Source organism: Labrus bergylta, chromosome 12 (assembly GCF_963930695.1).
Source record: "Labrus bergylta chromosome 12, fLabBer1.1, whole genome shotgun sequence".
In the NCBI taxonomy this organism is placed as follows: Eukaryota; Metazoa; Chordata; class Actinopteri; order Labriformes; family Labridae; genus Labrus; species Labrus bergylta.
Genome location: NC_089206.1, coordinates 28640692 through 28668286, shown reverse-complemented (window position 1 = coordinate 28668286; position 27595 = coordinate 28640692). Strand labels below are relative to the sequence as shown.

At 39.9% G+C, this 27595-nt stretch overlaps 1 protein-coding gene across 6 annotated transcripts; it reads left to right on the top strand.

Annotated features, from left to right (window-relative positions):
• On the top strand, positions 1-27595 carry gnas (GNAS complex locus). Of its 6 annotated transcripts, none has more exons than XM_020638159.3 (13): positions 1-282; positions 1581-1719; positions 6664-6736; positions 13541-13595; positions 13787-13906; positions 18198-18295; positions 21340-21394; positions 21757-21830; positions 21966-22024; positions 22124-22244; positions 23726-23856; positions 24294-24361; positions 24914-27595. In XM_020638159.3, the coding sequence occupies exons 2-13, from the start codon at positions 1581-1583 to the stop codon at positions 25058-25060; spliced, it is 1140 nt and encodes a 379-aa protein (XP_020493815.1). In that variant the 5' UTR covers positions 1-282; the 3' UTR covers positions 25061-27595. The 6 variants fall into 6 exon arrangements, with proteins under 6 accessions (XP_020493815.1, XP_020493814.1, XP_020493813.1 ...); XM_020638158.3 differs by having other exon boundaries at positions 1-782; XM_020638157.3 differs by having other exon boundaries at positions 1-1413.

Sequence of the window (27595 nt, the reverse complement as noted above, 5' to 3'; positions counted from 1 at the left end):
CGTGACGAGGTGAAGCGGCCTCTCTTTTCCTCCTCTCGGTCCTTCCTTCCCAGGGTTCAATGAGCGCTGTGTGGCCCCACCCCGTCTCTCTTCGGCGCTGTCTATCTCCTCAATGTAGGCTACTATTATCGGAGAAAGTGCGAGAGAGAAAGGAAAAAAATAATAACCTCCAAGAATTGGTTATTCCTCTCTTTCACCTTCCTCGATCAGCGACCAGGAGGGGAGCGGCCTTCGCGCTGGGAATGTGCTGCTACAACAACCCCGCGTCCTTTTTTTGTGAATGTATGCACATGTAGTCTTAAGCCTGTAGCCAATTTATCCACCTCGGATTTAACAGGAATATGTATCATGTTTGCACGAGTGTCTTCATGTGTAGACATATGTAGGCCGTATGCAGGCTAAAGAAACTGAGCCTGACAGCGGGGTTGCTTTTTCACCTGCAAGGAACGTGGATGCATTTCGAGGGATTTACACATCTTGGTCACGTTTCTTTTTTCCATTTTTCTCTCTCTCTTTAATGATTATCAACTTGAATGGATTAATCGGGGCCCAGCACGAGAATTTAAAAAAGAATAGGTGCGCAGTTTTGGAGGCTCGTTGGTGATGTGCGGGGCTGATAACACATTTCAGCAACAAAAGCTAGGGGTTGGGAGCGAAATAAGGCCCTTTGGAGGAGAAAACACTGCAAGGAACAGCCATCACAAATAAGGAGGACAATTCGGGGGGAACTGGTTCCTGTCAGGGTTGGAGGTGGTGGGGGACCAGTCGAAAAGACAACCGCAGTGAGTTTGGGACTGTTTAGGGTTGATTTGATGCAGCAAATGAAAAGGAGCCGGATGACGACGGAAGCAACCAGAGTATCACACATGTAGCTCGTTTGAGTGTAAATATTATTTTCAACTTCCTGTCCCTTTGCCCCCCCCCCTCCCCCCTCTACGACTGTGACGGAGATATCGAAGTATTGTACACCTATGGAAGTGTTTATCATGCTAGAAGACGTGGTAACCAGCCGCGCCACAGCACTGGCGAGGTTTTCGGACAGGCCGACTTCGGCTTCTTGTCACGGGCAGCAGTGAGACGCAAGACCCGGGCTTTTCGGAGATGCAAATAAGGCTGTTAAGTCTGCCTCCGTTTGAGGTGAAACACCGATTTTTGGTGTCCTAAGAGACGTTGTGGATTTCGGTTCTTTGCGAGACACAGTTGACGAGGGGTACGAGTTGGAAAATCTAAACTATACTGCATGTGAAGGAGGAAAAAAGCCCTAGCAGGATTCAGCAAACTGAGAAGGCGGCCTTGGTGTCGTCAGCAACAGTATCCTGCCCTTCTCTGACAGCAAAATACGCGTTATGGACACATAATTTCTACAGTGCTGCAAAACGCTTAGTTTTTGGAGCTGGCCAGGGACGTAAAATGGTGTGAATGAGGGTAACATTGCAACAGAAACCGCATGTCCAACAAGGAATCTAGACCAGTTTAGTTTATTTATTTTTCCTTATATACCCCCTCCACCTACACTACTTCTCCCCTCCACCACCTCCTCCTCCCCTTGACCCCCTTTTTTCTTTTTTTCTTGCGGGAAGATGGGTTGTTTGGGCAACAGTAAGACCGAAGACCAGAGAAATGAGGAGAAGGCACAAAGAGAAGCAAACAAAAAGATAGAGAAGCAGCTCCAAAAAGACAAACAGATATACAGAGCAACACACAGACTACTACTTTTAGGTGAGTTTATTTTTTAATTCTTTTTTAATTTATTTGATTTTTCTCATACGTACTTTCATACAGTCAAGTTTTAGTCTGCAAAGTTGAGACGCTGCTTCCTCCCTGCATAACCTTCTGGGATGTTGTTTTGGGAAACATTGTCAACAGTGTGACTTTGCTATTGCATAAGACTAAAAATGCAGCACTGCGCTGGGTATTCAGCAGGTTGCTGTCAAATTGACACCATCTACCACTACAAACGCCCAAACATCCTTTAGCAGAGCCTATATGTTGGTTTTTAATATATTCAGTGATGCAAAGGTAATGTATAAAGTGGGTACTCTAATGTCACTGGTCATTATAGAACAAAACAAGCACTGACTCAAATCAACCAGAGTTTCCTGTTAATTTAAAGATAACAAAAGTTTGATTCAACATGACCTTCTATATTTTGTAAAGCACACTGAATACTAAATTTGTGGTGGTTTTCGTCATGCCTGAACATTAAGCTAAGCTAACTCTTGTTTTACATTGCCTACCAGTTTGTGGATCTTTGGAGCCCAAACAGTGTGTGACTGTGTGACTGCAAGAAAAAAACAACACTTCAAAGAGAAATGAACGTGAATAATGCCCAACATGTGGTCATCTGTGTGAGAGAGTGATCTGGAGGTGGGCTCTGTCTTTTATTACATAAGAGACAAAGAGTGTTTTAACTTTCCCTGCCTTGCTGTCCTCTGTACCCTCCTTGTTTGTCCAATCGCAGGCTTAACGCTCCCAAAAAGTCTTGGTGTTCTTTGTAAAATTCATTATACCTGATTACAGAAACATTAGTGTGGGTGTGTAATGTATGACACACCTGTATTTATAGTGGGGAGGAAGTTGTGTTTACTTCAGGAAAGCAGAAGAACAGGACCCACATGAATTCCAAAACAAATATATCTGTTGTAAAGATAGCTTTAACTTAAAATATGCCAAGGCCATGGATCTGCCGGCTGTAATTTGGGATTTGTAATATTTTGGGGGGCATGTTTATATATTTATATGTTAAAACAGTGAGCTAAGCCAAATGTAGCATGAAAGGCTCACCCTCCATTGTAACCTTTTTCAGCTGAAAGTGTATTCAAGGCCATGTTGGTTTGTATACATTTTGGGAAAAAGATAGTACTTTTGTTTTTAATCTCAAAGAATCTCCGGGTGAAATCGACAATCAGGAACCAAAACATGAGAAATAGTTTAATACTTGTGGAGTCTTTGTGTTATGTGTCAGTAACACAGAAATAGTTGTCATCTGTTGGCAGACCTTTTGAGTACTCCATTGTAAAATAGGAGACAGTTATAAATAATATTTATATTTTGTAGATTGTTGCCATATAAAGTTTTAAACAATAGTGGATCGACTGCTAAAGATGAAGTGGAGAGTGAGCAGAATAAAAAAAAAAAACATGTTAGGGACAGGGAAGGTGTCCTACTGTGTGAAAGAGCTGCGAACACAGAGCTCACACATTGAACTTTGAGCTGCTCTCTTCTCATGCAGTTGTACACACTGCAGGTGTGGATCCAGAGCAACAGATGGAAGTTTGACTCTTACAGAAGATGCCTCACAGGCCATCTATGGACCTGTAGCATACAGCTGCAATGCCAGAAACACAAAATGACTTTAGTCCTTCTTTTTACTAATATCAGTTGTCGACAGCAGTGTATCACAGACATGAACAGTGATCACATTTTTCTCACAGGACATGAAGGCAACTTAATCGTTCTCTTAAGAAGCTCTGCCAGTAGCAAATGTTTTCTATTTGTTTGTCTGCTTGCAAGATTACAGATACAACTTTCTTTTCTGAAACTAATGATGTTTGAGGTTTAGTATGGACAATGGAAGAACCCTTGAAATGTGTCCACATCTAAACATGACTTCCTTATCCACACAGTGTTTTGTATACTGCTGTTTTCAAATATGTATGTATGTATGTATGTCAAATATGTGAATATTTCCATTTTAGAAATGCATACTAAATCTACAACTTACATGATAACTCTTCAGCTAGGCATAACTATATTTTCACCACACTATTGCGTTATAGTGAATTATCCAGACTTACAGTATGTAGAGCTGCCTTTAGGAGTTACAAAAAAGACTCAACTATTGGCCTTGGTAGAAGTATGCCCTCTGATTGTCCTGAAAACACCAAAGTTGTTGCATCAATGAAAGAATGGGACAACAACATGGGAGCCTTTTGCCTAATGGGGGTTTAAAGGCATGGTCCAAAGCTGGATGAAGGATGCTTATTTACACCTTTAAAAGTGTACCAGTTCTACACTTTAAAAAAAAAAGAATTGTGTAATGGTAAGTGATCAAGGAGCCTTTCCAGGAATAGATGCAATTAACAGTATCTCAAAGCATAAGAAACGTAGTGGTCGAAGCGTATCAAATGTGTCCATGTGCGTGTGATGACTCTCTTCGTATAAGCTCACTATTTTAAACAATTAAATTCACAACCCTTTCCTGTGTGGCGATCCATTTTTGACAGGAAGATTATGTTGCCAGCGATATGATGGAGTTCAGGACCGCGTGGGACTAATTGCTGCTGTAGTATTTTCAAATCACACAACCTCGAGTTAAGGAAATGTGATCTTTGCAATAAGTCTTGATGTTTAAAGGTCCAATATGGAACATATCTACTGAAGTAAAAAATAAAATGACCTTACTATATGATCAGACATTTAGAAAACATGCTATGTTCAAGTGCTGGCTTCTCTGACAACAATGCAGCAGCCAGTATGTCCTCCTCCTTAGTTGTGAAACAAGCAATAAAACTAGTTCAGATATAAGTGATTCTACCCGACCTCAAAAGCCTCAGCATTTCTTTCGAAAGAGCTCCACGAGCAGAAACGTGGTAAAACTAGGATAAATATTAGAGATGCTTTTGAAAAATGGAGAGAGGTTAGAACACAGAAAGGTTTACAGACTGAGGCAAAGCTGATTAAACGCAGAAACTTTGGTGGGACATGACAGTTTATCATCAACTCTAGGGAGGAGGGGGCGGGGGGCAGCTCCCTTCAATGTTTTGAATATGGACTGCAGTACCAATTTTAAACGCTAAGTGTCACAGTTGCATATTGCTCCTTTAATATCTGCAGTCTCAAAATTAGTGGGTTTAAGAATTTTAAGAAGCATTATTGACGTAGGCAATGGAAAAAACATCTGATGCAAGCTGAAATGTACTTATTAGGAACTGTGAAGAATAAGTTTTAAAGGGGACATACTATGAAAAATCTACTTTCACAGTGTTTTTGAACATGTATTTGGGTAACCTGAGTGTCTACCGACCCACAAAATGTGAATTTAACCCATCCAGTCCTTTGTTTGTGGTCTGCATAAGTCTTACAACACAGAGAAAAATGCTTCATTTTCAAATTTGCTCTTCTTGTGATGTCACAAGTTGAATTCTGGTAAAAAAAAAAAATCTCCCTGGAGGGGAGAGAGCGTCACAAACCTCCTCTGGTGCTTGAATCATGTTATATTTTGAACAAAGCACAGCACAGATGTTTCATTTAGACCACAGGGGACTGTTTGAAAAGGTAGAAAAGGGGTATAATATGTCCTCTTTAATGCTTTCACTTACTACTGCTTGTTATTTGTTAAAGCCTTTGACATTTGAGAACAAATGTGATATAGTGTTGTGATTTGAACATAGCGTTAGATATATCTAGCTTACCATAAAGCATGTAACATTCTCTAACTAGACTCATAACTTAGAGATAACCAGACAGTTGAGCACAAATTGTCCTCAGTAAATCAGAATTTAGCTTGACTGACTTCTGGGCTACTTCTGAACTATCACTGCTGAGTTTAAGATTCCTACACCTTGAAAACTATGTACACTATGTACTGCACGTTGACACCTTAATGTCTTAACCAGTTTCAGCTTTACATCAGTGGGTGTTTCATTAGAGAAGGATTGAATAACTCATTTTGTTTTATTTAAATTTTCTTTATTTTCTTGTTCTCTATCACTAAATAATTGTATTGGGTTTGAATCGTAAGACTTAAATTATTAAGAGGTTTGTGTTGTTAAAGTCCATGTTCATTTACATATATTGCATAGTATAGCCAAAAATGTGATTTATTTAGATTTTCATAAGGCACAGATCATTAAAAAAGCTGAGAGCTCGGCACACTTCCTACATTATTATGTGCCATCCCATCAATATACATTTCAGTTTATTCCTAGGAGTACCTCTTTAGTTTGGGAGAAGAGGTCAGGGTTCATAGTCCTACAGAGTTCTTTTTTTTTTTTCTTAGAGCAATTGACAAGTGCGTGCGCCTTGGAAATTTACAGAGAAACAAGGGAGTTATTTTGTTTGCTGTAAACACAACATCTTATTTGTTGCATGTTCACATTTGTTAAGGTGGCCAGGACTCCCTGGCCACAAATTGATTAGCCAAACACAAATTGATTAGCCAAAACGCTTTGCGAAAGAGAAAAATACAAACGCATGAATGGAAAATAAAAAAGGCCCTGACACGTATACAGACGCCACATGACGAGGGTTTGGGCTGTTGTTGATTCAACCCTTGGATTGTTAAGATCAAAACCAATAAAAGTAATGAGCACAGATCATGTTTAAATTTTATTTTATCGAAACGTTCATAGGCACACATCATGAAGTCTGTGAATGTAAGCCTGTGATTCTGGTCACTGTATCTAGTGAAATTATCCAGTTTATTATTTCAGTTGTAACCATGCAGTGTCCTTGATTCTTCTCTTAGTTTTCTAAATACAACATCATTTTTTTAAATTTGCTGTTTGTCAGTGTAAAGTTTCCTTTACACTAATACAAATACTATAAAGTGGCATTTCTGACTAATGTGAATGTTCTACTGTATCCTAATACTGTGTGTGTCTATGTGTGTGGTGTTTCACAGTCTCCTAATTTCTGTTTCTCTTTCTGTGTCACTCCCAGGAGCTGGCGAGTCAGGAAAGAGCACCATAGTGAAACAGATGAGAATCCTGCATGTCAACGGCTTCAATGCAGAGTAAGTATGATGGAGGGTTAGGGTTAGATGTAGCTGAAAATACGTTGTTCGGTCAAGGCTGCATCTGCTTTGTGCGCCAAACAATTATATTTCCAAGTTTTCAGGCTGCACCCAGAAACCAGAATCGAAGGCAGAATCTTTATCTCCTTAGAACCTTGCAGAGGACCAGAAACTTAGTTATGCTCATCAAATTGTCACATCTGTAATTGACAACTCAATGTAGGTCCACTAAAGTCTGGCCATCAATGTTACACCACTGCTGGTTCTGTGAGGCCTGGGTTCACAGTCACTTTGTCTACATGCACAGTTAAGTCGAGCAACAGTTACAGCTCGATGAGACCATTTAATTTGATTGGACTACTGTCCCCAGTATATGTACAAGCACCTGGGAAGAATCCATTTATTTAAGGAATTACCGTATGTTAGACTCTGCTATGATAGGTGGCGGTATACCCCCTTTCAGCAAGTTGCCATTAGACTTTCTTCCAGTTGACCATGCTAAACGAGTTAGCAAGCGCCAGACTGGTTGTCTACTGCAGTGTTTCTCGAATGGGGGTACGCGTACCCCTAGGGGTACGTGGGAGTACTGCAGGGGGTACGTGACAAATGTCATACAAAAAAAAGTTGCATCACAGCAAACTAGATATAACGATCTTAGATTGTGAAGGATTTAAACGTGTTGATAATCTGCAAATACAGGGATGTCGTAGAACGGAGCTAATGTGTTCATTTTATGATGCAGTTTTTAAAGTTATTAACAAGCCTCTCCACTCGAAGCTCACCTGTTGTAATAACTGAAACGAGAATGAAACAGAGGGAGGCGATAATATCAGCGAGGTCTGGACCTCAGTTGTTAAAAAAAATGTTTTTGAACAGTCACCTACAAACATTTATTTCCATGCATTAGTATCTATGCATGCTGCTTGAAGTGATGTCAGTCAGCACCTCTTTCTCATCTCGTTCAGTGTGCAGCAGGCAGGTGAGAGTGAGTAACCATGGTGACTGTCTGTCCGTCAAACAACGATGGCCCGCCCCGCCGTGAATAAAACTCTTAAAGGGGTCATATTATACTTTTTCTGGTTTTATATGCTCTTTAGTGTGTTTTCCAAGTGTCCTGTGCATGTTTAGGCACATCTATGTGCAAAAATTCAAAGTCCGCGGAAATGCGGCTTCTCCTATGTCCTCCTGTTAGCTGCAGCATTAGCTGCATGTAACGCTCCGTTCCAGCCCCCCTCGAAAAAAATTGCCAGTGTGACATCTTGTCAGTGTGAGATCACTGATCTAAGCCCATTGGCTCGTTTGGCAAGCCCTGCAGCTCATGTTGCACGTCCGTTAACTTCTGTAGCACGCCCACGATATGCCGTAGCCTGCGGTAGCACAGTAGTGCGAAGGTGCTAATGTTTTTGCTCCCCTCGGAGCCAAAGTGGCTGCATTCCCAATATGATAAAAGGGGCGGGACATTTCCGAGAACTGTGCTGAGCGACTGACCAATTACGGCAGAGCTGACAGGCCGACCAGTCAGATCAGACTTGGCATACGTGGGGACTCTGAACATGGGCACTTCAGAGCCTTAGAGAGAGAGTCTGAAGCGAGCCGGTGTGTACAGTACATAGATTAAATATACAAACCCCAAAAAGGGCATAATATGAGCTCTTTAATTCAGTAAAACTTACTTTGACCATGTGTCACACAATAATCACATTTTGGATTATGTTTGAAGTCTACATGTTTTTAAATGAATGCATCACTGTATAAAAAGGTACCTGATGAACCTTAAAATAGATTTAAAGACACCAAAGAGGACACAATACTAAATCATTAATTTAAAGTGGTGCATAAAAGCCTACAATTGTACATACAAATTTATCAGAATGCAGGGGAAGACATTTCTGGTGTAAAAAATGGTAAAATAAATAAACTAAACTTCTAAGCACATTATTTGTGCAATTAAAAACATTATACAGGGAAATAAGTTTGGTTAAACTGGTTGGTAACTTGCAAAAAATTTTATTCAATGGAAAAAAATTGTGATCGTGATATGATATTTTTTTCATATCGCCCACCACTAATACATTTTTATGGGATTAACCGCCACGTATTCTGTTCCTCCCAAAGCACTGTTTGTCTTTTGCAGGGTGACATAAGCCAACAGCTTTGTTCTTTTCCCAAATGATTTCCTGAAAAATGTCTTTGGCCGGATAGCGGGGTACTTGGCTGAAAATAATTCTGAAAGGGGGTACACAAGCCCAAAAAGTTTGAGAACCCCTGGTCTACCAAACAGTGAAAATATGCACATCTTTACAGCTCTGTACATTTCATATTGTACAGATATTCAAGGGGCAGATGCTGACATGACTTTTGCTATGCTACGTATTTATACTGTTCGACTTCTGGATCTGGGATTTTCTAACTGCATGTCAATTTACCTTCAAAGATAGCCAATCTGAGTTATTGTACAGGTCACAGTGATGAGTGAAGGGTCTACAACCAGTCAAAAATCTCATCGCACAGTTATACACGGTGTCCAATGACTGTAAACATTTGGCTGAGGCGGCCATGTACAGTACATATCCATAATCCAACAAAGGAAGAAAGGTTGATGAAACAATAAGTTTCCTTGCTCTGAGGGAAAAGCAGGATTTATTTCTGTAATAAAATCCCAACTTCACCTTAAGTTTAGAGGCCAAATTGGCATTATGTGATTTAAAAGACAGATCACACTCAAGAATATATCCCAAGTACTTGTAGCTTTTGACAAGCTCGATTTCCTTTCCTTGAGAAGTTAAAATCAGTGGGACATTTGTTGTTTCTCCTCTTAAATGTGAAAACAACATGAGTTTTGAAAATGGTACACAAGGCCTCTTTTTATCTTTCATATACATCTCAGTTGCTCACAAAGAAAAAGAGAAGATTTGGCAAAGATCTGACTGATGCACTTTTTATCTTCTGCTTGTAACTTACAGTAAAAAAATAGATGCCAGTTTGCTTGAAAATTAATGCTATCTTACCTCCATTGGAACTATGTTGAATTCTGTTATGAATCCATTTATTAGTTTTATCTTGTCACAATAACAAGGACATTAGACACACTGGTATTTCATCTGGAAGGTATTCCATCCAGGTGGATAAAGAAAAAATCTGGCATTTTTCATTAGCATTCTCATCTTGTTTCCTGGAGCAGCGTCACAGGGACTGCTCGGACTGGATCCAGCTGACAGTTAGGAAAGCCTTTCAGCTGGTCGCCAGCTAGCTCAAAGCTGCTGTTGGCTGTATCTATTTGTCAGGTTGGTTCCAGTTTATTCATTTAAATAGCACTAAATTCAGGATAAATTAAGTTATTGTAGAAAAAACATTTAGAAACTTGAAAAGAAAAAACATACTTTTGCCCCACCCCAAATCTCAGCAGGGGAAAATTCTGCACCATATTATCTTAGTTTTTGGCTATCCAGATAGCTCATGTAAGGGCGCTAAAGTAAAGAATATATAAAAGCCAAGTTTTATTACATAATTTACACCAAAAGAGAGCATATATTTAATTTAATACCGAGGGTCTTCCAGCTGTTCCCTACTGCACAGAGTGTGGTTCCAAATTTGCAGGGATATTTTGGCTTCGTCTTTGTTCAACAGGAAGAGGCTGAGGCACGTTGTCCATTTGTGTATATCTGCAGTCTGTGACCACAGCAAATAACTTCATACAACTGAACTGTATGTTTTGGATCCTTTGGATCCCCATTAGCTTCAGCACAGCGAGAGGCTAGAGAGAAGCGTGTGTTTATCTATGTGTTTTTGTTAGGTGTCTGTGGAGGGCTTGTACAAGTACAGCTGGGGTAGTGGCTCAGTGGTAGAGTCAGTCGTCTCACAACTGGAAGGATGGGGTTCGATCCCCAGCTGCTGAAGCCACAAGTCGAAGTGTCCTTTGGCAAGACACTAAACCACAATTTGCTCCCAAGTGGCATAGCCAGTGGTGTGTGAATATGTATGAATGGGATTAATCAATACTGATGGACTCTTTACATATCAGCCATCAGTGTGTGAATGTTGTGTGAATGTGACATGTAGTTATGTGTTTTGTTTGTATTGGTGTATTGCGCCTTGGGTTGTGGGGGCTCTGTTGGTATTGGTTGTATATCTTGCCTATTGGAGTGTTTGTATTTGGGGGAGGGTTCATGTCAATAGTGCTGTTGTGATGTTGGCCACATAACATGCTGGAACATTTGATTGTCTCTCAGCTAATGTGTCAGTATAATTCCATGTGGGATGGGTCTTGTAAATGCTCTGACATGAAAATCAAATATTCATTCATTCATTCATTGTAGTGTAAAAGGAAGCTTTAAGCAGTCTACAACAGTGGTTCTCAACTGGTTGATGCTTGGATTTTTTGGTTGGATTTTTTGTTTATCCAGCCCTTGTATGGCTCCTCTATTTCTGTGTGTAGTTAACTGGAGTACTAAGGGAAACAACACTCTGCTAACTTGCTCTATATGTGTACTTAAACTGTTAGATGTTGAACGTGGGGTTAAATGTTATCCCTTTAGTGTGTAAAAATAAAAACACCCTTGTTTTTAAAATTTCTGCTGAATCAATCCTTAAGGCCAGTGGCTCTAAGGCCTCCACATGATAAACCTAGAAACACGTCTTAAAAAGCCTGGATCCTGAGATAGAGCATACATTTACTGATTTTGGTCTCAAAGAATTCAATATGTCTGTGACGACACAGTCTGGGTGAATGGAATAAGTGTTGTGGTGGCCAAAAGGTCAGAGTAAGTTGCTTGTGACAAGAGTTCTGGTTCCAAAGGTTGGCCTGGTTTTCTAAAGGAAGGAATGAATGACTGACTAGGCTCTCTTTCTATTCTTCTCAACTAAGACTGAGTTGCCTTTGGGCTAGGACCCAAAGGGTCATCATGTGCTTACCATCTAACTAATAGTTAATTCACCTGAATACATGATTGGATGTCATCACTATAACCAGTTGTGTTATCATGCTTTCTTGTCTGCACCCCCTCTTTAATGACTGTCAGGATGAAAATGTAAACAAGGCCTAATCAACGTCCTTTCTAACTGTATAGTAGATATAGTCCAGAGTGATGAGAGGCTATAAAAAGATGGATGACTTTTTCACTGGAGGGAGCAGAGTCTCACCACAGAGTCTGTTTATCAAATATGAAAGAAGAATTAAAAAAAAAAAAAAAAAAATCACCCACAAGATTTTTTCACAACATGTTGCTGACAATCCGGCAGAGTTTATTACAAATTAGGCTGTTTGGAGTCTGAAGTGCCAGGAAGTTTTGGGTGGTCCAGGTGTTAATGTCCTGGATGCAGTTGAGCAGCAGTTGTCAAGACTGAGGGCTGTGGCTTTTTGAAGGCTATATATGTGATTATCTTCCTGCAGGGAAATGAGTTAATAGCTAAGTGAAAAACTCATGTTAAGAACTTGTCTAACACAACTGTGCATACTGGAAGTAAATTTGTGCTTCATATTTTTATTATTTAATTTTCATTTATATACAGTATATTGTGTTGCACATTTGTATGGTAAAGATAATTCAGACAATAGGTCTGATTAGTTATTCATTGATTTTGAAAACGATACGTGTTATCCATAGCTAGGCGCGTAGCTGACAAGACCCCGGCTCTGAGCCTGTCGTTAGATTGACTGAAAGTTAGGCTGAGGCAGGATTTCTAGCATGGCGGCGGCTGCCGATGAGCCTCCGGAAACCCCTGCTGTAACAGATGGCTAACGTCACTCAGGCTTCATCCATTAATATTTACAATCTATGATTCGCACCTACGGTGAAATTTAGAGTGACCAAACTTGCATGTTTTTTGGACTGTAAAAGTTGCAGCATGAGGTGGGAAAAATCAGATAAAGGAGGAATATACCAACTACATACAGAAAAGGCCTCAGCCAGTAGGCAGGTTTAAAACTGAGAACTTTGATGCTGTGAGTGACAGCGCTAACCACCACACCACCTGGCATTATCTACTGTTCCCTTGAAATTTCAGGCATGGGAAGAGGTAGCATTGATCACCTCTATGTCTTCTCTGATTATGAGCCTGTGAAGGAATGCTTCAGCCCTTTTTTGGGGGGGATAACCAAATGGTTAAATAGACTTTTTGGAATGTAAATGGCCCTGGTCTATAGAAATTAATATACAGTATATTCGCATGGATATAATTTAGTGCAGCCATGTCTCTTGTGAAAAGTTGAACATTGGCACAGGCCAAAGAGGCCCATCGTTCCCTTTGTCGATGTAGGTGAATGTTGTCAAATCAACTGTAAACACAAAGCTCTTTTAGCTGAACTGGCTTCTCCACTTGCCTTTGTTGTAATTTCAGTCTCAAAGAGTCCAAATGTCTACAGCTATCTTCACAGCAGACATAATTTATCCGCCACGCTGCCAATGAAGGTCTGTTTACAGTTCCTAGATTAAAAACAAACTCCATGTCATTGTAACATGGAGTGCCTTCTTTGTACTGCTAACTAAATCCTCTTTTTCTTTGAGGGCTGATTTTCTATGTCGGGTAAAAAAAAAAAAAGCCAAATGTTTAGTGTCTCCTTATCAATGTAAACAGTAAGGAGGTTTAAACTCAAAACATGCATCGGAATTCAGGCCGCTCATAGTGGTCCTCCACATAGCAAAAGTAGCTAGAGTAAGAAGAATGACATTGAAGATGGATGTACTCTTCTCTATCTTTTGTAGTGTTTTGTACTCTCGGGCTGCAAACACTCTTATGTCTGTATGAATGTAATGTCTTTACAGTAATCCCTAACATAATGTCACTGAGCCTGTGTGTCTGTTTCAGAGAGAAGAAGCAGAAAATTCAGGACATCAAGAATAACATTAAAGAAGCTATTGAGGTAAGTGGCTGTGATAGTGCCTCTTGTTAGTACACAAAACGCCAACGATTAGTCATATCCTTCAGTGGGTTTAATCAAGATCATACATATGAGCAGATAGTTAGTCCTGCTTTCCTATTAATGTTAGAATATCGTTGTGCTTGTCACACAACCTGAATCTGTTTGTTTTTTCATTGGTGTGCTTTTGACAGACCATAGTTACAGCTATGAGCACTCTGACACCACCAGTGCAGTTGGCGTGCCCAGCGAACAGGTATCGGATTGAATACATCCTCAACCTCATCGGCCAGAAGGACTTTGAGTTTCCCTCTGTGAGTAGTACATAACAAACAGTACAGAAACACACACACACACACACACACACACACACACACACACACACACACACACACACACACACACACACACACACACACACACACACACACACACACACACACACACCACCACCACTATCAGGAAAATGATTGTGACAGCTACAGACCCATGCGGCTGCAATTTTTTAATTGTTGGTAGAAATACTTTGTTCCTAAACTTGGAATTACTGCATTTAAAATCTGTTGCTTGTAGTTCTTAATGAATCGTAGGAACCGTACGAGATGTACTGTAGTGTTCCCTGTTTGATGTCGTTGTAAAGCTGGGGCTAACATAATACATTGGAAACAGGTACAGGTATCCTCTAACCTGTGTTTATTTCAGGGGATGATGGTAGGTCATTATCTCAAATCCCAGGTGATAGTCCCTTGACATGGGTAATCTCTGTGTGAGTTTAGTATTCTCCCTTGGATTTTCTCATTAACTAATTGTCAAAGCCAAGGGATTTAACCTCCGACTCTGGGGGATTTAATTGTTTATCCACAGACAGTTGTGGGGCCAGGCTTGATTCTCTTTTATTCACTTGCTTCTAGAAGGCCATAGAGACTTAAGAGCCAGCAACTGAACATTTTTTTCAGAGCAACGGCTGTGGCTCATTGGTTGAGGGGGTCATCTCGCCACCGGGAGGATGAGGGCTCAAATCCCCAGCTCATGAAGTCATATTCCAATGAGTTCTTGGGCAAGGCACTAAACCCCAATTTGCTCCTTCTGCTTCGTCAGCGGCAATTGAATGTGTATGAATGGGATTAGTTAATACTAATGACCAGTCTACATAGCAGCCTCTGCCATCAGTGTGTGAATGGGTAGGTGTGAGCGCTTTGTGTAATCAGAAGGCTAGAAAAGCGTAATACAAGCTCAAGTCCATTAAATCAGTGCTTGAACTCAAATTCTATGCAACAATAATTAAATTAAAAAAGGGGGGTTTGAATTGTTTTATTATGATTGTCTTAAAGGTTGTATATTCTGAAGATAGGCTTTCTCACCAGCTTCTATACGTCTTAAAATGCCCAAGTTGTCGAAGAAACCTTATGTTAATACCTTCCATGGTTTCTTGAGAACTTAGTATTTTGATTCGCCTGCCACTGTATAATGTATTCATTGGCATAAGGATCTAATTAGTATAACTGCTTGTGTTTATTATATTATGATGATTATGGAAGGACATTAGACGGCTCAAAGCGCCTCTTGTTTGTGTACATACAGCCATAAATGATGACCTTCAGCTAACAGCTGTGCTGCCAAACTAGCACACACACATCAACCCTGCAGAAGTGTCCTTGGGCAAGACACTTATTTCTACCAGCTCCAGTGGCTCTGTTTTATTTTGTGTGTGTGTGCGCTTTTAAAAGATGTTTTTTTTCCCTGGACATGCAACAAAACAAATGTTGAGGGATGAAGTTTGACTTTGTAATATGACTTGCGTTGTAACCAGGGTGCTCAAAGTTACCGTATTTTCCGCACTATAAGGCGCACCGGATTATAAGGCGCACCTTCAATGAATGGCCTATTTTAGAACTGTTTTCATATATAGGGCGCACCGGATTATAAGGCGCATAGAATAGAAGATACTGCAGTCAAACGTTTGACTGGGGTTGCGTTATGCATCCACTCCTCTTCTCCCAAACGTGGAGGGGAACTTTTCCCTGATTCAGTAAACACGTAGTAAAAGAAACAGTCTGATAACACTAAATCAAACGTTAGTGCATTCACAATATAGTAACTTTCGAAATTGTTCATTCATTAGTGCATTCACAATAACTCAACGTTGTTCAAACGTTAATGTGCATATTCACAATATCTCCCAGCCTTGTTCAGTTGTAAACACGTAAAAGAAACACAGTCTGATACCGCTAATTCAAACGTTAGTGCATAACTCAACATTGTTCAGTTACGTATAACACGTAAAGCTCACTTTTTCAGTTCATTCCCCGTCCACGAATCCCTCGAATTCTTCTTCTTCAGTGTCCGAATTGAACAGTTGGGCGAGTACGGCATCCAACATGCCCGGCTCCCTCTCGTCATTATCCGAGTCAGTGTCGCTGAGCGCCGTGTACAACCAGTATGGATCAACCAATTAACCAATTGATCCATATATAAGGCGCTCCGGATTATAAGGCGCACTGTCGTTTTTTGAGAAAATTAAAGGCTTTTAAGTGCGCCTTATAGTGCGGAAAATACGGTACTGTGATTTTACGCTCATGTTAAACTCCATCCTGCTTATGGGGATAGAACGTGTCATATCTCACATCTGAGGAGTTTTCCCTGTTGTCCATTTCAATCGTTTCATGGCTGTAATGTGAAGATATATTCACTTTGTAATAACGTATCCTGGGGGCGATTGGACAGCTGATTTAAAAAAAACTGATGCAGAGTTTTAACAGAGGGACATTAACAGAGAGAGCTTTGGTCAAAAGGATGACAAAAAAAACGTTCTTTCATCATTAAGCCTAAACTTTCTCAGTCGATTCAGCACCTCTAATGTTAGCAGTGCTTAAACTCCTTCCTAAATTAGAAATGACTTCCAATCTACGCTACGATTTAACTTACACATAGCTGGTACAACACATCAGTGCTGGACTGTAAGTCCAATAGAATTTTTGAAGATAGAGACTTCGGCGATGGAAAACACTCAACACGTATTTTTAGGAATTTTCTAAACATTTTTAGGCAAAAGGAAAGTGTCAATTAAATAATCACAGTATGTAAGGATAATCCTTAGTGGCTGTCCTCCATGAATGTGAGTTTTTATTAAAGGGGGGGGCAGCTGCTTTCCAATGAATTCCACTTAAACTGAGCAATTTGGAAGCAATTATGTGTATGGTTGTTGTTTGGCTTCACTTGTTTGGTTGGTGACTTGTTTATGACGAGCAGGGGAAAGGAATAGTTTTCGAGTTGGGAAACTGGATGGTGAAAGTATATTATGCCTTAGAGAACACAGAGAGAGGGTTGATACTAGGCATGTATGTGTGTTTTTTTTATTATGTCTGTGTCGACCCTAAAGGGTCCCTTTTGTTTACTGTGTCCCATACTTCTTCTTCGTTGAACTTAATTAATAGCTGGCTACACTGTGTTGTTGCTATGATGTCACACTATTTCGTAGCTGACTGCTATCTTCATCAGGCTTACTCTCCACCTTAACAAATAAAGGTATGGTTGGCTGTGGAAACGCAAGCAAGATCAGGGTTCACCATACCGAACTGAACCAAACTGTACAGAACCAAACCGGAGCGCTTGGTGGAAATGGGGCTTTTGACAGCAGTAGTGTTTATTTTTTTAGTTTACAGCTATGTGACATGCAGACTCTGCATGCACAGAGGTCCATGCATGCTCTGATTTTGTGAAGGGCTGCACTAATGTCACATCAGTCAGACTTTTCTTGTACATCGGCTATTAGTCATGGTCAACAAGAAACTGGAGAATTTTAGTTTCCATTAAGCATCAAAATATAGCAGCACGACCTGCTTCAGGTCATTTAGTTGAGATGGCACGTCCTGTGATGTGACTGTTGCACATATATCGGTGAAACAATATATTATGCAGTGGTGCTTAGAATATGCATCACAAGCTGTGGATGTGTGTTTCTTAACGTTTTTGTGCAAGTCACCAGCCTAGGTGTTTTTCCTGGATCATGGACTTTAAGGCAATTTTCCAACAACCATTCAAATGAAATGTTGAAGAGGTTAATCCGTGATGCATGGGAGTGAGTTTGTCCATAGTGCCTGGGTGTCTTTCTTTCCATCCACCTCTATTTACCTTTATAGACATGTACACAGGCATTGCCCAGGTAAAACTCACACTGCATGTGGTGTCAACAAGAGTGCTGAGCCTCTGGTGCCCTTAGAAACAACACATTGTGGATGGCTCACAACCCTGTTCTTCTTTCTGTGCTGTGCCATACCTGTCACATTTGGTGTAAGATGCACAGTGAATGATACTGACTTCTCCCTGCTTGTAGTAGCAATCCAATACGTTATTCAGCACACAAACTGTTGGACATTATTTAATCAAGCAAAGGCTGTCGAATAGTACACTTAAAAGATAACAGGTGCTCAATCGTACGTTGCCATGAGAGAGAACTTGCTTTTTGTTTCCCACTTTCAGCTTAAACAAGCTTTTGATTATTGCATCCCACACAAATATCTTTTCCAGAAGCAGCAATAATTAATTTGGTGACGTCAGAGTGTCTTCTGACATTAATGTGTTTTTTCTTTCCTCATTGCACCTCAGGAGTTTTACGACCATGCGAAGACACTGTGGCAGGACGAGGGGGTTAGGGCGTGCTACGAGAGATCCAACGAGTACCAGCTAATCGACTGTGCCCAATAGTAAGTAACCACCTGCCACTTCTGATATATGGTGACAAGGTCTTTCCACTGAGGTACCAGGTTTTTTACTTTACATGTACAATGATCACAATACAATCCAACCATAGCAGTGAGGTACTGACGAAAGGTTGTTTATTTTTCTGTTTGTCGGCTGAGTCGAGTTCTTTCTTTTCTGTAGTTGTTTTCTTTTTTTAATTGAGTTCACACTGATACTTACAAGTAAACCAAGGCCAGCATTATGGTGGTTCTGGATTCAGAATCAGAATCAGATTTATTGGCTTACACACACAAGGAATTTAACTTTGATGAACTGTGCTCTCGGTTTGTAAACAAGCCATTGACAAGACAAGAGTAGTGTGCTGTCGTTGTTTAGCGGACATCGTGTACGTCGCAGGCAATACATCCAACTTATTAAAGCACTTGAAAAGGCACCACGCGAATCTAAACATCACTGCAACTAAGAAAAAACAGACAGCCTTTTGCTAGTAATTCTGAACGGGCCAAAGCCATAACAAATGCCATTGAAGTTCTTATATCGACAGAGAGAACTATTAATAGTTCTGCGATTAAATTATACTGTCCATGTGATTAGGTTTATTATGTGCTCAAAGGGCATTCAAAAAAGTGTTGGCTTAATAATTTAAAAGTTGTCAGTGTAATTACAAATAAATATTTTTACATATAGGTTATATTAATTACTTAATTTCATTCTAAAATACTTTATTTCATTCATATCTTTTATTTATTGGAGACTCTTTTGGTTGAAGGATGCAGCATAAGTTTATTTTATGTTGTTTTTTTTACAATGTTTAATTTAAAATGTTATTAAAAAGTAACCTGAGCAGGTGTACAAGTCTGAACTGTAGATGCTGCACTTAGCCCAATGTGTAAAATGGAAATTCTAAATGTTCCTAATAAAGAAAAAAAAAAGTGTTGCATCAGGTCCCATTACTGTACTGAAGCTTCAAAACTTAGAACCGTACCGAACCAAAATTTTTGTTTACTGTTACACCCCTAGTAGATGGCAGTCAGCGCACATTCTGTTTTTAGAGGCTGGTTGGAGAACCAACACAGTTGCTTAACTGTGGATCTCTGTAAGTTGATATTAGCAAAATGGTTATTGTGTCAAACCCCATCCACAGAGAGACTTATATTGATTCTATTTAAGACTGGACTAAGTACTGTACTCCATGTTTTGGATATTTTCACTGCTTTATTTTGCAGTCAGTTAGACATTTTCTTCACTGCACAAGTAATTTGTGTAGTACAAGTAATGATCTGTGTTTAATTCTTATATGGTCAGCATCCTATTCTGGCTGATTGGCTGTTAGTCTCTTAAAGTTAGGAACAGTAAAGTAGTGACTGAGGTTTTCTTATTACCCACTGTAGTGACGTGTTGCTCTAATTGTTTACTGCCTAGGGATTGAAAGATGTGATCTATCAAACATTCACCTGTTCGGCATCTCATCATTGAATTATTGAGTTAATTGTTTTGATATTCAACTCACTCATGAGGCTGCTGTGATGAAAAAAGACTGCAGATTCCATCTTCAATGGATTGTATTAGTATACCCTAAAACATGGCAGATTATCCTTTAGCATAATAACTTGAATCTGTCCTGTATTTTATACAATCAAGTCTTGGAAGAATACGGCTCATATACATTTGGCTCTTGAGTAACATCTAGTGGCAGCGATATGATATCACAACAAGCTCTGTGCTCATTGGGTCCATTTTCATCAGTAAGTTCGACCTATTAAAAAAAGCTTTTTCTGTTATTTAAAAGAGGCAATCGACTGTTTTTACATTAATTTATATATTCAACAACTCAACATTTCTGAAATGAGGTCAGATACAAATCCATGCAAGTGTGGGTTTGTAAAGCCCTTTGATTTTCTGAACCCATATCTCTCTCCTCTACAAGACTTTTACTCTTTTAAACACCCTGACTCGTGCGTTTCTCAAACATTTACTCCCAACATATCTCCCAAAAAAACTTCTTATTTTCATAACGTTATATGATTCTTTCTTTTTTTTTGCACAATGGCAAATTAGTTTTGTTTTTTTTAACAGCCCAGAGTTATTTCAAAAGCAAAAGCAGGTAAAATAGATAAAAAGGAGGAATCATAGTTTTCCTGTCACAGTAGCATTTTGCAATTTTTGGGAGCAAATATGGCCGAGGCTGAGTCATCCCCAGATTACAGGAGGTTTAAAGGAGGGAGAGGGAATGAAGTTTGGGGAGGACATCTTTGCTGCTCAGCTGTCGATTGCAATCCCACAGCTCAACTGCTTCTTGTTAGCTCATATATTTAGCAAGAGTAAATAACTATTGTATCATCACTTTCTGTTGGTTTAGTGTTTAGATGTACTCAAAGTCAAAACCTTGCCCAGTATTTCTCCCCCAGTTAATTGAGATGGTACATTCCCAATCTTTTGCTGTGTCCATCGTCTCACTCACATCCAGCTCAAAAACACAACCAGCTCATCCTGCTTTACTTCCTTTTTTTCCCCCACCTCTATCTGTATCTCCTCTCTTTATTCTTTCTTAAGCTACTCAAGCCACTGTAGATTGGGAGCAGATAGACTATTAATAGCGCTTGTGGTTGGGTCTCCATGGTAACCATGCTGGAGGCCAGGGCGCTGGGGAGCTATTTCTGAAAACTGCTCAGTAATGTCAGACAGACGCCACTACGCTTTCATTCTCTCTCTTTCTCTGTCCTCTTCTCTCTCTTTTTGACTTCTCCTTTTACATATCCACTTTTGAATAAGCATGTTTCTTGTTTTTCTTTTGTTACTTTTTGCTCTAATGAAAGAACCATTGTTTGTCAGCCTGTAGCTTCCCCAGTTGTCCTCACCAGTATGATATTAAGTGCTAGAAAATTGGGACATTTTTTTATGTCTCTTCTTTTATGTTGTGGTGATCTCTTCAGGTTGTCAAAGGGTTTTCTTTTGCAATTTATGCTGATATCTGAGCTCAACTGTCTCCAGTAAAATGAACAGTGTTCGTTGGTGTCACATTTTTCTTCTACTTCTTTTTTTTCAGCTTTCTAGACAAGATTGACATCGTGAAGCAGAGTGATTACACTCCAACAGATCAGGTGGGTAAAAGCTGTGGCACCAAAAAGTCAATAGATCCAAACTACTCCTCATTATTAAAATAAGTTGACTTTTCAAAATGAGATATTTCAGGAGGAATGCATCTGTAAATGCGGCTTGTGTCAGATATTAATAAACAACCTTTCAGTGTTTTTACATGGCTAATGACCTTTACTCAAATTGAATAAAGCACACCTTTTTTAGTGGGGTGGGTAGTGTTTAGATGGAGTTTATATTTATGTAGAATTATCAAAGATGAATGGGTGGCAATTCAGCTCCAGATTTGCAGTGCAATTATTCAAATGTCCTTCTATACCGTATCTCTATGATCTCTTTTTATGACACTTTTGGTTGTCTACTCCAGGATCTGCTGCGATGCAGAGTACTGACTTCAGGAATCTTTGAGACAAGATTTCAAGTGGACAAAGTTAATTTTCAGTGAGTATAAATTTGAAGGTAGATGATGTGAAGTGTTATTTGACAAAGCTGACTGCTCTGACTTTTGTACAGTTTGTCCACATGATGGCAGTATTTCATCTGTTTACGTTCATGTCTCTTGTTTGATTCACACAGCATGTTCGATGTCGGCGGTCAAAGAGATGAACGCCGTAAATGGATTCAGTGCTTTAATGGTAGCTTTTTGGTTTATTTTCTGCTTGCACTTTATTCTCACACTCCACTACTTCTTTTTAAAATCTCGTCATTTATCTCTGTGTCTGTCACATCCTCAGATGTAACGGCCATCATCTTCGTGGTGGCCAGTAGCAGTTACAATATGGTGATCAGAGAGGACAATCAGACCAACCGTTTACAGGAGGCCCTAAATCTCTTTAAGAACATCTGGAACAACAGGTGAGGAAAGACCGACTGTGTATGGCTGATCATATGGAAAGTAAAGATGGTGGCACATGTTTCTTTTTTTTTTTAGAGTCTGATAATGATGATAAGGAACTATCAGGATATTCAAATTTAAAAATCCTATGTGAAAATCAGTTTCAGGGTTGTTGTTTTTTTGGCTTTTATGAATTCTCACCGAAAAAGAATATCAATCAAGACTGAGGCTGAGAATGTTTTTAGGAAAATGCTTTTTCTTTTGAATGATGGCATAACTTACAACAGTGCAACAAACTCAGCATAAAACAGATGGAGGGTAGATTTAGTTTTTACTGTACTTCTATTTGAGCAAATAAAATAAGCAGAATAGAAAACATCCGCAATCATTGGCATGCTGTCATTATAGCAGACGTAGTGTTTATTAGGACTGGGAAAGTAATAGAAAATTAATAGAAACATTCAGAACCTTTTACCGACGTCATCTTGCCCATGTCAGTTATTTTGAGGGCAGAGTCACGTGACGACACGTCAGCGACATGGAAGCAATGTTTGGACACATTTTGTCTTTAGGGAAGACGACGCCAAACAAACGGAAGTCAAATGTAAACACTGAGGAAAAACTGTTTGCAAGAGACAAAAGTTATTTATTTTCTACAGTTTTAGAGAAGTTCATGTATTTTTTTATTTTTATTTTTAAGATTTATTTTTGTGCTTTTAATGTAGAGATAGGACAGTGGATAGAGTTGGAAATCAGGGAGAGAGAGAGAGTAGGGCATGACATGCGGAAAAAGGAGCCAGAGGCTGGATTCGAACCTGGGCTGCCCACTAGGAAGATTACAGCCTCCATACATGGGGCGCACACTAACCACTGTGCCACCAGTGCCCCAGAGAAGTTAATTTCTACTTAAAAACAAAAATGTGTCGTTTTAATTTCAAGCGATGCTTTGATTTCGGTTTGAAATATTAAATAAATAACCACAGTTAATCAGATATGCACTCTTTCATTAGAAGACATATCTCTGCTTTTATAGTGGAGCATATTTACAGTAGAGACCTCGTCAGTGAATTGCGAGGGCAAAAAACAAATAAACCAAATAATCGTTATCGAGGTAAAATGTTCAGTTAATCGTGATATTGATCTGAGGTCATATCACCCAGCCCTAGTGTTTACTGAGTTCAGTGTAATGTTTTGTAGTACTACGAAATCCACAATATCAAAATGTACCTTGTCAAATATATTGCATTGTTTAAATTATCTAAAAGGTTTAAATGTCACAGTGAGTTGTAAATTAATGCCCATGTCATTTTGATCATTATAATTTTAGATAATTCTGAAAAGTATGGACACTTTTAATGCCATCTGCTGATAGAGCTGCCACTTATCTGTTCTCATTTGTTTGACCAACTCGTGGCAGTGATTTGATCTTGTGTCTATCTTCACTCATAGCGTTTCATGGCTCAGTGTTTGCTGTTGGTTCATAATATTTTGTTGTTTTCAGGTGGCTGCGGACTATTTCAGTCATCTTGTTCCTAAATAAACAGGACCTGCTGGCAGAGAAGGTGTTGGCAGGGAAGTCCAAAATCGAGGATTACTTTCCTGAATTTGCTCGCTACACCACACCTGACGATGGTGAGTAGTAGTACAACCCTATTATTCACATATTGACGGTTTTGACATACTTCTACTGTCTTTAATTTAGATAGAAAGATGTGAATGTAATCAGCTGGCCTTTTTTTAACTTGAATATAAACTTGATAAATAGTGTTTTATTTCAGAGAGTAATCAGAGGTCTTTTTTTAGCAGGGTGACAACAAGATCCACTAAACTGCTTAAAACAGATGTGGCAATTTTTCTCCTACTAAGCCGTAGGCTTCCTAAGCTTGTCAAATTCCTTTCTTTGTCTGTCTTAAAGTTTACCTAGCATGCAGAAACATCTTAGTGACATTTCTTTAGTCATGACTCACATAATGATGTATGCTTCCTTATCCAGGTTATTGTATGATCCATTCATATCAGACGTGAAAGATTGCATGTCATATGAGATTGTCTCTCTCTTTATCTTCCAGCGACCCCCGAGCCTGGAGAAGACCCACGTGTAACGAGGGCTAAGTACTTCATAAGAGATGAATTTCTGGTAAGGGTATCATTTTACACCGCAGGTCACACCTATCAATTCACACCATTCACACACTGACGGCAGAAATTTCTATATAAAGTGGAGCTGGGGATCAAACCCCCGACCTTTTGGTTGAGAGACGACCGACTCTTCCAACTGAGTCACAGCAGCCTCATTGATTGAAATTTGCACTCCTAGTATATTTTTAAGTTGATTCTAAAAAAGTTGACATGCTGTAAATGACAAGTCGAGAATTGCATATGGGGGCTGTGGGTCAGTGGTGGAGTCGGTGGCTCTCTACTGAAAGGTCTTGGGTTTGATCCCCAGCTCCTGCAGTCACATGCCAAGGTGTCCCTGGGCAAAACACTACTAAACCCCAAAAATACTGACCTTAAGTTTAATAAATGAAACAATATATGTGTGACATAAATGTACGTGTGACATACATTTATGGAGTGGCATGCTGCCACATTGTTGGTTTAAGTCATTTCATTGGATCTGGAAAATAAAGAGCAATATTACGCACACATCACAAAATGCATTTTCCTCTTTTTCTTTCTCCATCTACAGAGGATTAGCACAGCAAGTGGGGACGGGAGGCACTACTGTTACCCCCACTTCACCTGCGCTGTTGACACAGAAAACATCCGCAGAGTCTTCAATGACTGTCGAGACATAATTCAGCGGATGCACCTGCGGCAGTATGAGCTGTTGTGATGTCAGAAGGAAGGTGTTCGGCCAAATGAAACCCAAAACATCGGAATATCAAAAACCTAAACCCTGAGTCTTGGAACTCCCCCCTTCCACAGAAGTGTGTGAGCTCAATTGAAGGAACAGGGGCCAAACATACACACACACAAATACACACACACACACACACACACACACACACACACACACACACACACACACACAATACACATGCATACACACACACACACACACACATGCACACACACACAAATACACACACACACACACACACTAAACCCAGAACGTCCCTTGATGTAAACTCTTGAAGAAAAAGCTTCTAAGATGGAAGGGTTTGATGGGTTAAAACAAAGAGACTCTGATCTACATCATCAGCCATACTCTTCAGCTCCTCACCTCTTGACATCATATATCAACCCCAAAAATGTTACCGTTGCTGTTTATAAACCTGACGTGGCTCAGCCTGGACTGTTTTGGCAGCAGTAGAGATTTCCCTCTTGTTGAGGACATGATAAAACTGAGAGAGCTACTACTCAAGTGCCACTGTTGAATTACTGCATATTAAGAAAAAGAAAAACATGTTACAGATCAGCTGAACACTGTATCTCTCACTAGTACTCTGCTCAGGACTTGACTCAAAAAAAAAATCAAGATTGTAAATCAGTCTATCTTATCACATTCACACATCCATAAAACCAATCACAGGATCTGCTTGCACACGGAGACGTTTCAAACCGCTTTCCTGCGGACTCCAAAATCGGGACGTATCTCGAAACGTAATAATCTACCATCAAGTGGGCAGGTAGGTTGAACCTTTTCCAGGGGCAGCGCTTTGAGATTGAACGGACTGAGGGGAAGACTGCACAGCCAAGCCTGGAGTAGCAGTGTTACAATGGACTGAATGGACTAAGGGTGTGTTGTGATCTGTCTGACCACTCGGTGGGGGGGGGGGGGGAGGGATGGTTGTTGTTGTTGTTGTTGTTGTTAAAGGCAAACAGGACTGAGCCAACTCTGATGTGAATCTGTTGACATGATTGAAAGGAAGGGGGTCTATGACAGTCCCTAGACTTCTCAACAGAAGTGCTTGCCACCGGACTTTGCCTTGTTAGTAGCGGAGCAAAATTTGAGGTGGACCAATTGAGTTCAAACAAAAAAAAAGCCACCTTCAATGGGACTCAACTAACAGAGGGCATAAAGCGTCCAGCGACAGTACCATATAAGTTAAAGAGAACTCTCATCTTGTCATGATTGACCCCGTTTTACTGTCTTCACAGCTGTTTTTTGTCTGTGTAGACTGTGCCATTGTGCCATTGTGCCCTGTGCGCTCTCTCTTTATCGTTAACTCTTGCATCGTCTGTATGTCTCTCTTTATTCGTCCTTGACTGTTCCACTCACTCTGTCTTCACATTGCTCTTCCTCTCTTTTTCATTTCCTCCTTTGCTCCCCACTTCTCCCTCCCCACCACCACCTTCCCTTCCTTGCACCTTTTTCTCACTAGCAGTGCTCTTTCATTTGAGGAGAAAACTATAAGTATGATAATTACCCTGGAGTATAAAAATGAAGAAGACGACAACGACAAATGGGACACTAATTATTTTTTACACCATTCATTTTCTCTTCCCCTTCCCACCCTTTTGCTCCTTTGTACGTGTCTTTACTTTACTGCTGAACTATTATTCTTGTACAGACTGTAAAATGTATTATTTTGTACAACTTTATTGAAAAGAAACTTTTAGAAGATCCCTGTGCCTTGATCACGACTGTACGTGTGTAATGAGCTAAAGTGGGTGTCATTCTGCGCTGTATAGCTTGGCCAATCCTATCTCCCTTTCTCCAGAGCCACTTCCTTCTCTTTATTCTTTATCCATGTCTCTTTCTGTCTCTCACTGTCTCCCATCCATGGCCTCCTCTCTCTGTCTCTCTCTCTCTCACTCCCTCTCCTCGGGGCAGAGGACAACATCGTAGCCTTTGTAGTTCTACATCTCTCCCCTTTCCTTTCCATTCTCTCTCTATAATTTAAATGTCTATTTTTGAATCCATATACCCCAAAAAGATAACTATATGAAATGTATATGGGTTTTAAAAAAGTATTTTATTAGAATCAAATGAACCTTGACAAATTGTACACTTGATAGTGTGCGTATTGCTATAACTTAAATCCTTTCAACTGAAGTGGTGTTCAGATTTCTTTTGTTTTCTTGGGCCATCATGCTAAAGACATATTGAAGGGTTTTAGAGATGCAGGACATTGCTTGTTTCTACACATCTTATTCTTTGGTTAAAAAAGGCCAAAAATGTAAAGAAGGAAGAAGAAATCTCAGTTTATTTTCTGATGAACGAAGAGGAGGGGGTCCTCCTTCCTAGCCTTGCACAGCAGTGGCAGCCTGTATAGTATTAGTTGCTCTCTCATTTCAGTGCCCTAGTCTTCATTTAATGTGAACATCAAATATGGGTCTCTACTTTATGAACAGAAGCTCTGAGAAATAAAGTTGTTTTTTTGGTGCAGACAGCAAGAGGTCTGTCATTATGCATGTAAACGCA